Here is a 12,724-nt window from a genome sequence, read left to right as displayed (position 1 = left end):
TTCCATCTATGAAAAGGAGCTTTTCTATAAATCTACCGTATCAATAAATTTGAACCCAAGGGAACTTGAAAAAAGATTTGAACCCAAGGGAACAAATTCCATTTATGTAAGACTTTATGCTTCGTTCTATAATGGTGTTTGACGGTGGTACAGTAGCTCCGGTCAGGAGAGTTTGATGGTGTGTTTGGAATGACAATACGGGTTAGTTTCCCCTGCCCCTTGTTTGTATTTCTTGTAGTATAAGATTTTAAGTGTATCATCATAACTATGGTTGCTTGGCTTTGATGAACTTACTTATGCTTGCTGCATCACCATGCGTAATCACTCTTCCATCTTCCATGTATACTGCACCATCGGCATACTCAAGTTCTTCAAAACAATGGGTCACCCACAATGCTGTCCTGTGACTTCTGATATATCCAAAAGATTCTGAACCGCTTTTATCACCCCCATCTAATCAGATCATACCAAGAGTTTTGATTCAGACAAAAAGCTTGAACCATCGAGGAATAAGTAACTGTTTGCTCATTTATATAATCAGTTATGTAGAAACATCCAATCGAAGGAATATCCAGGATCACATATAATACACACCACTCTTAAAACTTAAACTGCAACTGTACGGACCAGATGAAGACTATGGGTTCATTGTTGTTTCCCTTTTATTCCCTTGTATAGAATTATGAAAGTAGACCTCTAAGTTACTTAAAAGTAAAAGAAATATGCTGTTTAATCTATACAGTGCTTAATGGTGCGTTCATAGATAAGGCAATAACTGTTACTAGGCTTGTCTAACTATATGTTTTTGTTTCTTGTGCATTTTAACATGTTGTACACTTATGCAAAACTTGCTTCAGTAAATATTGGTACACATTCTACCTTGTGTCTACTATTACTCACCTGATCACTTTCATCCAAAAAAGTCATAAACTCATCCAGAATCAGAGCTTTACATGCTTCAGCTCAAGCACCTGCAATGGCAACCCTTTGCTCTTGACCACCGCTAAGTGTTTGAACTGGCCTCTGGAAGAAATTAAAAATGATAAACCTTGAGTAAGCATACAATATTCAACATCCTGTATTATTCTCCAAAAGCTGTTGCATACAAAATTTTACCTGTAGGCATTCAGACATGCCAACGGCATCCAAAGCTTTGGACACCCTGGATCTAACTTCAGAACTAGTTAAGTTTTAATCTCCCAAGGCCAAATGCAACATCTGCTTCAACTGTAGGCATCACAACCTGCATGGTGAGAGATGCCTCTGGTGCTTGTAAACTCAGGTTAGTTCCGTTTAAAAATCCACTACTAGTATAAAAGATTGTTCATATCCGTATTGTTGCTCAGCAAAATCATTAAGAGACAAAATTTCCAATATATTGAAATGCCTGAAAAGCCAAAAGACCCAAAAGGGGTCATTAAACAAAATGCAGTCATTAAGATAGCACATACACATTATAAAGGCTGCAGCATAGAAGAATAACTTCAAGGGAAAGGCAGTAGCAGCTACTAAGATGACATTAAAAGTTATTTCTTCTAAAAAGGGAAAATGACCCAGGACATAACCATTGGCATGTATACAACAGAGCACAAGTGGCAGCACTAGAAGTAATAGTGCTGAAGCTGGTGTTTGATGGCAGCAAAGAAAATTTTTAAAAAACATAAAATTTTTAAAAAATTTTATACTGAGAGTTATGTTGGAATACCTACCGCTCTTGAAGATATACGGATTCTATTAGACAAACGGTCGTAAGCACTTGTAAATATTAAATAAAATATATATACATAACATAGTCGTTTCATATTTAGTATTTAGTATTACGTATATAACTAATATTTTTTTCACGGTCATATAATTTCAATGGACACCATACGAGGATCCGACAATTCGGGCAGTAATTCCGGATGAATTCTTTCAAAATCCAAACATTTGGCATGTTAAGGTCCCATTGGTCAACTATGCTACCATCGAGATGCACCAGACAAATAGAGTGTTGAGCAATTTGGATTCCGACAACTGATTCCTGTGACACCTGAGGTGCTAGATGATGAACACGAAATTTACTTACGACAATCGAATATGCATTGGCCGGTATTCTTCTCGGAATATATCGAAATTTAGGAAAATCGGTATAATCATATACCTACTCGCAAACCGATCATCGTTCTAGAGTTAACGTGCGCGCCGGGTTACATGTAATTATTTAGGATCTATGGCAACCCATATTTGCTCTCGGAAGAGCAGAGGCGTCGGCAAATCTGTGTTTAAAGGGAACGACGGGGCCCTTTAAATCCAAGGAGAAGGGATGACGGAACGGGCCCATCAACAGCGCCTACACAATCACCGAGCCCAACGCCTCAAGCAATGACGCCCACACCATAGCCCCTTTAGATTATGCTAGGTGCGTATCCTAGCCCTTATATGTGTCCTAACCCTTATATGTTTCCTTTTCCCAGTCCTATGCCAGGTTGGAATACATGGCTCGGTGCATCTCCTTTCCCGATAACTCCGACTCAATCGACAATATATAGGCCATCATCACAGGAGGGATCCCACGAGGCACCGTGTAACACCTCTTACCCGTATCCAACACCAGAATAGGGTACGAGGTAATACCAGAACACATACACTTGTAAACATATTTAACCGAGTTAAAAAATTTCATCTAAATTAAAACTCTCAAAATTATTAACATGCTTTTATAACTCTTCACAATATATTCTCAAAATTATAATCTTAATAAATAGAGTCTATGAGACCCGATACATACTCATGCAATTCAATGCTTCATTTCCATTTCATTCAATTCGCAATTTCTCATGCTCACAATTTAAATCATATCACTAGCAATTTCCATTTAATTCACGTACAATTCAATGTTACACTAATACGTATTTACCATTTAACTCAATGTTTAACGATTATACCATTCATTAACACATTTATGAAATTCTCAATTTTGCAATGAAGATATCACTTTAGCTTAAATAACAACATCATCTTGGTATAAATACACTACCACTTATCCATTTGCTTTAATTCTTTTGGGCCCATTTGTCACTTACCATCTTAATCAAATTAGGGAACGGTTACGGAAAATTGAGTAATTCACTTCCACTTTGCCATAGTATAACTATGGTCTTACTTATGATCACTTATCACTTGTCCCTGATCAGATAAGTGTAGCTAGACTACCACTTATCACTTTGTCACTTGATCAGATAAGTGTAGTTAATGCTACCACTTATCACTTTGTCACTTGATCAGATAAGTGTAGCTAATGCTACCACTTATCACTTTGTCACTTGATCAGAAGTACTCAAATCCGGCGTTTCGCTCAATTTGATCATTTATCCATATATCAGGCTTACCAACATGTGTTAATTCATAAACCATTCATGACATTATTTCATGCCAAATCATATACTGAATATATCATACACACATACTATGAAACTTTATTTTCACACATGAGCTTAAACCATGACCAATAATGCACAAATATAAGCATCATTCATATTTCATCGTTTATCAGTTATAATCAAACATATGACCATTTATACACGAATCATTCATATATTTCCCAATTTTCCTCCTCCTCCTCTCCATTCCACATCCTTAATGTGTATAACACAGTTAAACAACATTAACTATAATTTCACTATTCACTCACATGTATATTCAAAGTTGTTTATCCGAGTCAGAGTCACTAAATTATTTTTATCCGCAGCTACAGAGCTCCAAATTAAGATCCGTAAATTTTCCCTGAAACTAGACTCACATATATTCTTTCCATAAAATTTTTAGAATTTTTGGTTTAGCCAAATAGTACAGTTTATTATTTAAAGTTTCCCCTGTTTTGCTGTCTGACAGTTCCGACCACTCTTCACTAAAAATTAATTATCTCATTGTACAGAATTTGTATGATGTTTCCGTTTATTTAATTTGAAAATATATTAATTAAGTATTCTAATCATATAAATTATAACTCATAATTATTTTTCTTCAATTTTGATGATTTTCCAAAATCAGAACAGGGAACCGAAATCATTCTAACACTGTCTCACAAAATTTATTATATCTCATGATTTGAAATTCTATTGCTTACATCGTTTATTCTATGAAAAACTAGACTCAATAAGATTTAATTTCATATTTTATTCATCTTCTAATTCAATTCCCACAATTTTGGTGATTTTTCAAAGTTAACCTACTGCTGCTGTCTAAACTGTTTTAGTGCAAAATATTGATTACTAAGTTTATAACACTCTTATTTTCTTTCTCTACACTATTTCTAATCACTTTCTCTTATTTTCTCTTCACTAACATACCAAGAACATAAAACCTTATATAATAAAACTCTACATTAACATCAATTTCATACCTTTTCAATAATATCAAACTCAAAAATATATTGAAATCTTGATGTTCTTACCTTGCTCAATTGATTTCAATCTTTAACTTGATTTTCTCTCTTCTCCAGCTTCTATTTCTTGAATCTAACTTGATATTCTAGCTCCCCATAGTCTCATTGTCAATTTTCTCTCTTGGTGGCTATGAAAATTTCTTTGATTTCTAAGTGAAAATGGTGGATTTTTGGTGAAAGGACCAAATTGTAAAGAAAACAAAGATTTCTTTCTTCTCCTCTTCTCCTCACGTTAATGCATGCAAAAATGGTGGGGATGGATGCTTTTCATCCTTCTTTCCACATATATATACTAAATAAATTAATAATAATAAAATAATATCATTTAAAAAAATCAAATTAAAATATTAATAAACTAATATTTATTTATTTATTTATTAATCTAAAATATCTCCAACATCATCATTATCTTCCAGATTTCTCTCTCTTCTAATTGACCATTTTGCCCTTCATGATCTTTTAAAATTTCATCCTTGAGTCATCACTTAATTTGGTAAAATTGTGATTTAGTCCCTCAAACTTCTTCACCTTTTTCAAATTGGTCCCAATCCATCCATTTTTCTTAGTTTCTAGATTATTCTACCCTTAAAATATTTACACCTTTGGTCCTTCAACTTTTTTATATTTACACTTTAAGCCCTCAAATTTTGAGTATTTACTCTTGGGCAACAATACTTTTCTCACTTTTACGATTTAATCCTTCCTTGCATTAATATGTCATAATATACTTCTCAATGTTGACATAACTCAAAGTTTCCCTTTTTGTTACTTTATTTCCTTATTTTACTATACCAAGGATAATATCTTACTGTAGAAATTTTCAAAATATTACATTTGTGGTCCCGAAATCACTGTTTCGACTAGGCCCAAATTCGGGCTATTACATACCGTCGGGAAGCTCATCTCATTTCCAATCCCCATCGCCTTATGGGATTCAAATATCTCCGCCGTGAGTGATGCAAACACCTCCGCATCCTTTATTCTATCAAGGTGGGTCATCCTCTCAATACCCATAACCAGAACAACCACAACTCCCGCAGGAAGCTGAACCAAGAAGGAATCTAGCGCATAATTATTGACCACCCCCATGTGGCACTGATTCTGACCGGTACATACATTGAATTTTTTAAATATATTTGTACAAACTATTTTTATATTGTTTTATATTGTTTTATTTAATAAAATAAAAGTTGTTTTGAATATTTTAATAGTAATTTATTTTTATATTTTTTCCTATTTAATAAAATTGTTTTGAATATTAACCATCTTCTCAAAATTATAGAAAATAAAATCTTTCTTGTCAATATAATTTTTCTAAACCCTTACCTAAACCCTTTTACAAAAACCCTAAAAGCTAAACACAAAATTATTTTTTTTAAAAACTAAACCCTAATTTAATTAATTTTCTTAAAACTTTAAACCTTAATTTAATTAATTAATTTAATACCGCTAAAACCTAATTTAATTAATTTTAAAAAAAACTCTAAACCCTAATTTATTTTTTAAAAATTCTTAAACCATAAATAAATAAAACCCTAAATTATTTTAACAAAAACACTAACACCACAACCCTAAAACCCTAAACCCACAAACCTTAGGGAATAAACATGCAAATAGCCCTAACCCTAGAAAAATACAAGCTAAAACACGTCACTGAGGGAGTGATTTTGCCACGTTAGCAAAGCATGTCCACGTCAGCGCGTTTTGTGCTGACATGGCAAAATCGCTCTCTCAGGGACGCATTTTACTGGAATTTCCCTTTAAAACGCTCCTACGTGAACGCGTTTTAGTGTTTTCGGCCCGTTCCAATAAATAATAAAAAAATGACCCATTTCCGTAAATAAAATTGGAAATTGGCCTTTATTGGTAAAATATCCAAAATGTGCCAATTTTTTATATGAAAATTATTTAAATTCGTAAAACACGTATTGGGTGCCATTCCTTCATAGCAAATATCCAAATAATTCATATGAAAATAAATCTTTTATTTAAAAAAGAGAGAGAGAGAGAACAAAATCTTGGATTATTTTTCAACATTTGATTTATTGAGTAATTTTCCGTTGTGTCTCATTAAAAGGGACATTTGAATATTTATATACATAACTACTATTCATGGAATTGATGTTTTTATTAGACTCTATGCATGCTGAACACGTGTACTATTCTAGGTTGTCTGTTGGACTTCGCAGTTCCCACATGTGAACTCCTGTGGGGCTTGCTCGCATCCATCTGGTGGGTCCTAGTTGAGTCGCGAGTAGACAACCCGAACCTTATCTGATTTTTGGGTTGGTGATCATGAGTGTATAACACGATTCAATTGTTGAATTAAGTTTTTTTTTGTTTTTGTTTTTGTTTTTGTTATTCAAAAAGCTTAATTCAAATTCTATATTTTTTTAATTGGTAAATATTAATTATTTTTATTTTTATCTCTATTCTTTTCCTTTTCTCCATTTTATGAATAAAAATTTATTTATGAATTATAGATATTTATTTACATTACTTAATTGAGAATTTATTTTATTTTATTTTTCGTTTCATTTGTTTTTACTTTTATAAATTAAGTTAGTGCAAATAAATTTGTATTAACTAATATAAAATATTACTTATTTTTATTCATATTTACGTATGAAATGATAAAAAATAAGATTACAAATATATTTAAGACAATTAAATAATATATGTTTATCTTTATGAGCCAATATTTTTTTAGTTAAGGAAGAATTTTTGCCAAGAAAATAAAGAAGGAAAAATGTTACTAAAATAGAAAATATAAATTAGTTCAATAATTTATTTCTATTAAAATATTAATTTACATTGTAATCTAAATAATTATTTATTTATTTTTCATTTATTTATATAGAATAAAAGAAAATTACAAAAATAAAATAAAATAAAATATTTTGTAACTAATTAAATTTTAAATTTTGTTTTCAATTATAACATAAATTTATATTTTAATTATTTATCTATGAAAAATAAGAAAATAGAAAGAAAAAAAAACAAAAAAGGACAATGGTTAATCTAGATGGAGAGAGAGGATCTTGATAGTTTGAGAATTTTAAAAAAAAAAAATGCTTTGAAGTTTATGGATAAAATTAAGAATGTGAATAGGGACATGCAGTGAAATTAACCCGATAGAAACCGACACTTCATACATATATATGTTCATCTTTAAAAATGTTGAGCAAAGTTAAGACTTAAGAGGTGATCTTATGAGTGTTAATCTAATACGAAAGTTCCCTTCTTTGGCTTTGTCTTTGTCTTTCTTTACTTGGTCTCCAAGAGCAACCCAAGCTTTGTGTTCTTCCTCCATTTGTTTACCCTTTCAGTTCATTCTGCAAAGTTTTTGACCAGGTGTTCTTTCTTACTTTCTTTGTGAAGGTGATTTTTTTTGAATTTTTTTTCTGAGTTTTATTGTATCATTGAATCGAATTAAAAATATTAATTGAAACATAGATTTCTTTTCTGGGTTTCATTTGTTTTTTTTAATCTAATGCCAATTATTAGCATTTTTTATAGTTTAAGCTTGATATGAGTTTTTGAATTGTCTGACAAGTGAGACCTGTGTAGAATCATGGAGGGTTAAAGTGTTTAAGAGTTTGTTCATAAGGTGCTTGTCTTTTTAAAGTTTGATAACAAAATTCTGTGTGCTATATTTCCTCAGCTGATGAGTTTATATGTTCTAAGTTCATTCCCGTGTTGGGATTTTTGATTTTTGACACAATCTTTCGAATTTTGAATCAGGGAATTCAGTTTGGGCAGTCAATGACTGCAATTAAGTTGTTGTATTTGGTGATTTTATATGGGGTAATATATCAAAGCTGCCTTTTTAGAGATGATACTTTCAGCTCTTTTAACTTCTATTGGGATCAATATTGGTCTTTGCTTTTTGTTTTTTTGCTTTATACTCGATATTGAGGAACCAGGCAGGTAATATCCCCATATATTCGCCTCGGTTGTTCAATAAAAAAAAAGCTCAGGAAGAGGATGAGTTCAACTTGGAAAGACTTCTACCATCATCTGGTTGGTTGAAAAGGGCATGACAACCATTTGAGGATGAATTATTGTCTATTACAGGCTTGGATTATAACACCCCTAACCCATATTCATCGCCGAAACAGGGTTACAGAATATTATCAGAGCTTACAGATCAAATATAGTTAATTCATAACATTTACTATTCATATCAGAAACCAATCATATTCAATCATAATGTCCCTTATATGGGCCATCGAGGCCCAAAATATGCATTAGAAACAAGTCGGGACTAATCCGGGAACTCAGAGAAATTTTCGTAAAATTTCAAAAAAAAATTTAGGTGCAGGGGACACACGCCCGTATGGCTATGGTCGTGTGGCTCACACGGCCAAGAGACACGCCAGTGTTCTAGGCAGTATGGGCATTCAAAATAAGGGCACACAACCGTGTCCCTGCCCGTGTCCAATTTAGGTTGCTTAGTGACTTGGGTCACACGGCCAAGCCACACGCCCGTGTGCTAGGCCGTGTGATCAATTTAATTTGCATTAATTAGGTGCAGTGGTCACACGGCCAAGACACACGCCCGTGTCTCTGCCCGTGTGACAAATCCTGAGTATTCTATTTCTTAATTTCAATGATGCAGGGATACATGGCCAAACCATACGCCCGTGCGCATGGCTGTGTGTCACACACAGTTGAGACATAAGCCCATGTCTCTGCCCGTGTGAACGAAAATAGGTCATTTTCAATGCCACTTTTCTCACCCAATTTGCCTTCCACCGACAACAACATGTAAGCCCATTCACAAGCCAATTCATAACCCTTAAATCCAGCCAAAAATTAATTCATAACCCTTAAATCCAACCAAAAACTAAGTCTTATGCATGATATATCATCATATTTATTCAAGTATCCAACTTACCAAATTGATCAAATACTTATTTAAGCATGTTTATACCTAACATGCCAATCCAAGCACACACACATACCAAACATAATATGGTCTCATACATATATACATCAAAACATATTCAATGGCTAATTACGACCAAAATATTCATTTGTTAACATTGGTATATCAACCTATATATGCCATTATGCCCAGAAGAAATTTTGCTAATTATATCGAAACAAACCAATAGATAGTATGATGTATCTCTGACCAGCTTCTAACCTTTATGAGCTTTTGAGTACTATTAAACAGAGGAAATGAAACAAAGTAAGCTTTTAAGCTTAGTAAGTTCGTATAACGGGAAATTAACTTACCATACATTTACATTTAAAGTGAGCATACAAAATACATCCAAATCAATTTAATCAATCATCTAAACACACATCCTCATCAAACATGTTAGTTATGTATTTCATGTAAATAACAAGAATAAGGATAAGCTCATTAAATATTATACTTCCATGTGTTTTCAAGTAAATATGAGTGAGTCATTCAGAATTCCTCTTAACTTATATAAGAATTTCACCCGTTAAATCATTTGAAATCTCGATGGATACATGGTAGTACACACGAAGTGCACAATACTGTAAATCCATCAACTCATATTTAGGAGTGCTCATAGGACCACATAAACGGGAAGCTCATGTGAGCTATGTAACGAGAAGCTTATCCAGACTATAACAGGAAGCTCATGTGAGCCAATAACAGGTAGCTCTGAAGAGACATTAATCGGGAAGCTTTGGATAGCCATATATCGAGAAGTTCAAGCGAGCCATATCGGAAAGCTCCAAAGAGCCAATTAACAAGAAGCTCACGAAGAGCCATATATTGGGATGCTCATAAGAGCTAAGGTGTGTCCACAACATATGCATGATCACAACCTATCAGGATGCTCAAAAGAACTATAACAAAAAGTTCATAAGAGCTAATAACGGGACTCATAAGAGCTAATAACGGGACTGTCTTTCGAGCTATGGTGTGTCTGTAACACATGCAGGATCACAACCAATTCGAAAACTTTGTATCCACCAAATTTCATTTATCCAAATAGGACTTAATACTTGTCAATTATTGTCGGGCATATAATCAATTTCATATGCATATCATCTACACAATACTCATACATAAAATTCAATTCAAATATATAATTATACAATTTAGTTACACAAACTTACCTCAACAATGTTCGTATTCGAAACTCTACTAATCCAACACTTTTTCTTTTCATTGATCTAACTCATTATTTGCTCTTTTCGGATCTATAGAAATGAATTTAACATCAATTTAATACATTTCATATTCAATTCAATTCAATTCACATTTTAGGCAAAATACCATTTTGCCCTTATACTTTTGATTAATTCTAATTTCGTCCCTAGTCTCGGAAAATGAAATTCATACAATTTAATCCTTATTCCAAGTCGGCGAATTTTTCATATAACAATAATAGTCCATGTATTTCACAAAATCAAAATTTTTCTATGAATTTTACATCTTTTCAATTTAGTCCCTAAATCACAATTTCATGCAAATTTCCTTTACAAAAGTAGTTTATCTATCATCAACTTTCCTATTTCTACTATAAAACTTCAAAATTCATGCATATTCATCCATGGAAAAATTTAATACTTTGATAACTTTACAAATTAATCCCCAAAATAGCTAGATTAAGTTATTACGATCTTAGAAATATAAAATTACTAAAAAGCTGGACAAAATTACTTACCCAATCAAGTCAATTAAGCTTGCTTGAACTCTTTTCTCTTAGCTAGGGTTTCTATGTAAAATAATTTGGGGAAAGATGATGAAAAGATGATATTTGTTATTTGATTATTTATCATCTTTTATTATTTCCACTTTCTATTTTAGTCCTTTTCTTTAATCAATTTTCCATGGATGAATCATCATAATTATCTACTAACTCCTCTTAATGGTCTATTTGCCATATAAGGACCTCAAATTTTGAATTCCATAGCTATTTGATACCTATAACTACTAGAACTCAACTTTTACATTTTATACAATTTGGTTCTTTCCTCCTAATTAAACATGAAATCAGTAAAATTTTCTTAAAGAAATTTTCATACGTCATTCCTATCATAATGTAGACTATGCAATACTATTAAAATAATTTTTCTTTCTGACTCAAATTTGTGGTCCCAAAACCACTATTCTGATTTCACTTAAAACAGACTATTACATGGATGCTCTCGTGTTTATGCATATTTTTATCTTCTAGTAGTTATTAAATGTTTCTTTAGTTTAAAAAATAGAAATAGAACCTGCAGGTCACTTCTATGGGTTGTAACATATAGTGATCCATTTCTTTGAGAGACTTGTAGCTTTGATGCTATAAATTCTAGCCATTTATCAAGGCAACCTTTAGTGCAAGATTGACCAAATTATGATATGCAACTATGTGGATCTGACTCTTTATTTTCTTGAACACCCACATACCCATGTCCCTAAACCAACACACTTGAGTCCGAGTAACATAGGTCTTCAAGGCCGATATTAAAAAATATGTCAGCTTTGGCTAAGCAAAAAAACTGCACTATAAGTTGTGTTCTTGCTGAAGTCCATTTAGTATAAACTCATACTGGTGAGATTACAAAATTCCTTTTGATAGCAAGACTTCTTTATGAGTTCAGCTACTCATTTAAACTTGTTTTAATGGACTATAGTCTTAACTTTGTTCTGCTTGGTTTGGTTATAATTGAGCCATGTGAAGTTTATTTTAGTGAGTGTTCTGCTAGACTGATATCTCTAATTATAGGATCATTTCGACACACTACTTCATGTTTAAAATTATAGTGTCTATTTTTTCCAAGCAAAGGAAACCTTTTTTTTTTGGTTGATTTTTTCAAGAGGATGAACTTGATATTTTTGTGGCATAGTACATTATTGTACTACTACGTTTCTTCTTGATCTATCTTTTTGCATGTCATCTTCAATTAATTTCTAGTGATTTTTTTTCAAATGTAGTGTTAGAGTGTTTGCCTTTACCTGTGTCGTCAGAATCTTTGATCTTCTGCCAGTTAATTTTTTGGGCGACCAATTAACCATTGATTTATTTAATTTGCCGAACAAAACTCTAGAGTCATTCAGTGTTTCAAATGTGAATGATGGTTCAACAGATAATTATTATGTAGTTAGTTAACTTAAGTTCAGTTTTTTATATTAAAACTCCTGAATAACTATTGTTATGTCAAAGAAGAAAAAACCGTTGCAACTGAGACTTAACCAAATGCAGTCGAGGCAAAAACTTCTTACCCAAGGCTCGGCCTATTTTCTAAACGAGACTTAGTTTTTTACGTAAGTCTATTTTTTAAATCTATATTTTTGTTCAAACCTTCTCACTTTTCAAG

At 32.3% G+C, this 12,724-nt stretch overlaps 1 protein-coding gene across 1 annotated transcript; it reads right to left on the bottom strand.

Annotated features, from left to right (window-relative positions):
- Positions 1–265: 265 nt before the first annotated feature.
- Positions 266–5,515, bottom strand: LOC128040507 (ABC transporter I family member 10-like). Its single transcript, XM_052629280.1, has 3 exons — positions 5,315–5,515; positions 972–1,023; positions 266–453 (listed from the first exon to the last, which is right to left on the bottom strand). Exons 1-3 carry the CDS (start codon positions 5,513–5,515, stop codon positions 266–268), a joined length of 441 nt encoding a protein of 146 aa, XP_052485240.1.
- Positions 5,516–12,724: the final 7,209 nt, after the last annotated feature.

Source organism: Gossypium raimondii, chromosome 4 (assembly GCF_025698545.1).
Source record: "Gossypium raimondii isolate GPD5lz chromosome 4, ASM2569854v1, whole genome shotgun sequence".
Taxonomy (NCBI): Eukaryota; Viridiplantae; Streptophyta; class Magnoliopsida; order Malvales; family Malvaceae; genus Gossypium; species Gossypium raimondii.
This window is presented reverse-complemented; position numbering and strand designations above follow the sequence as displayed.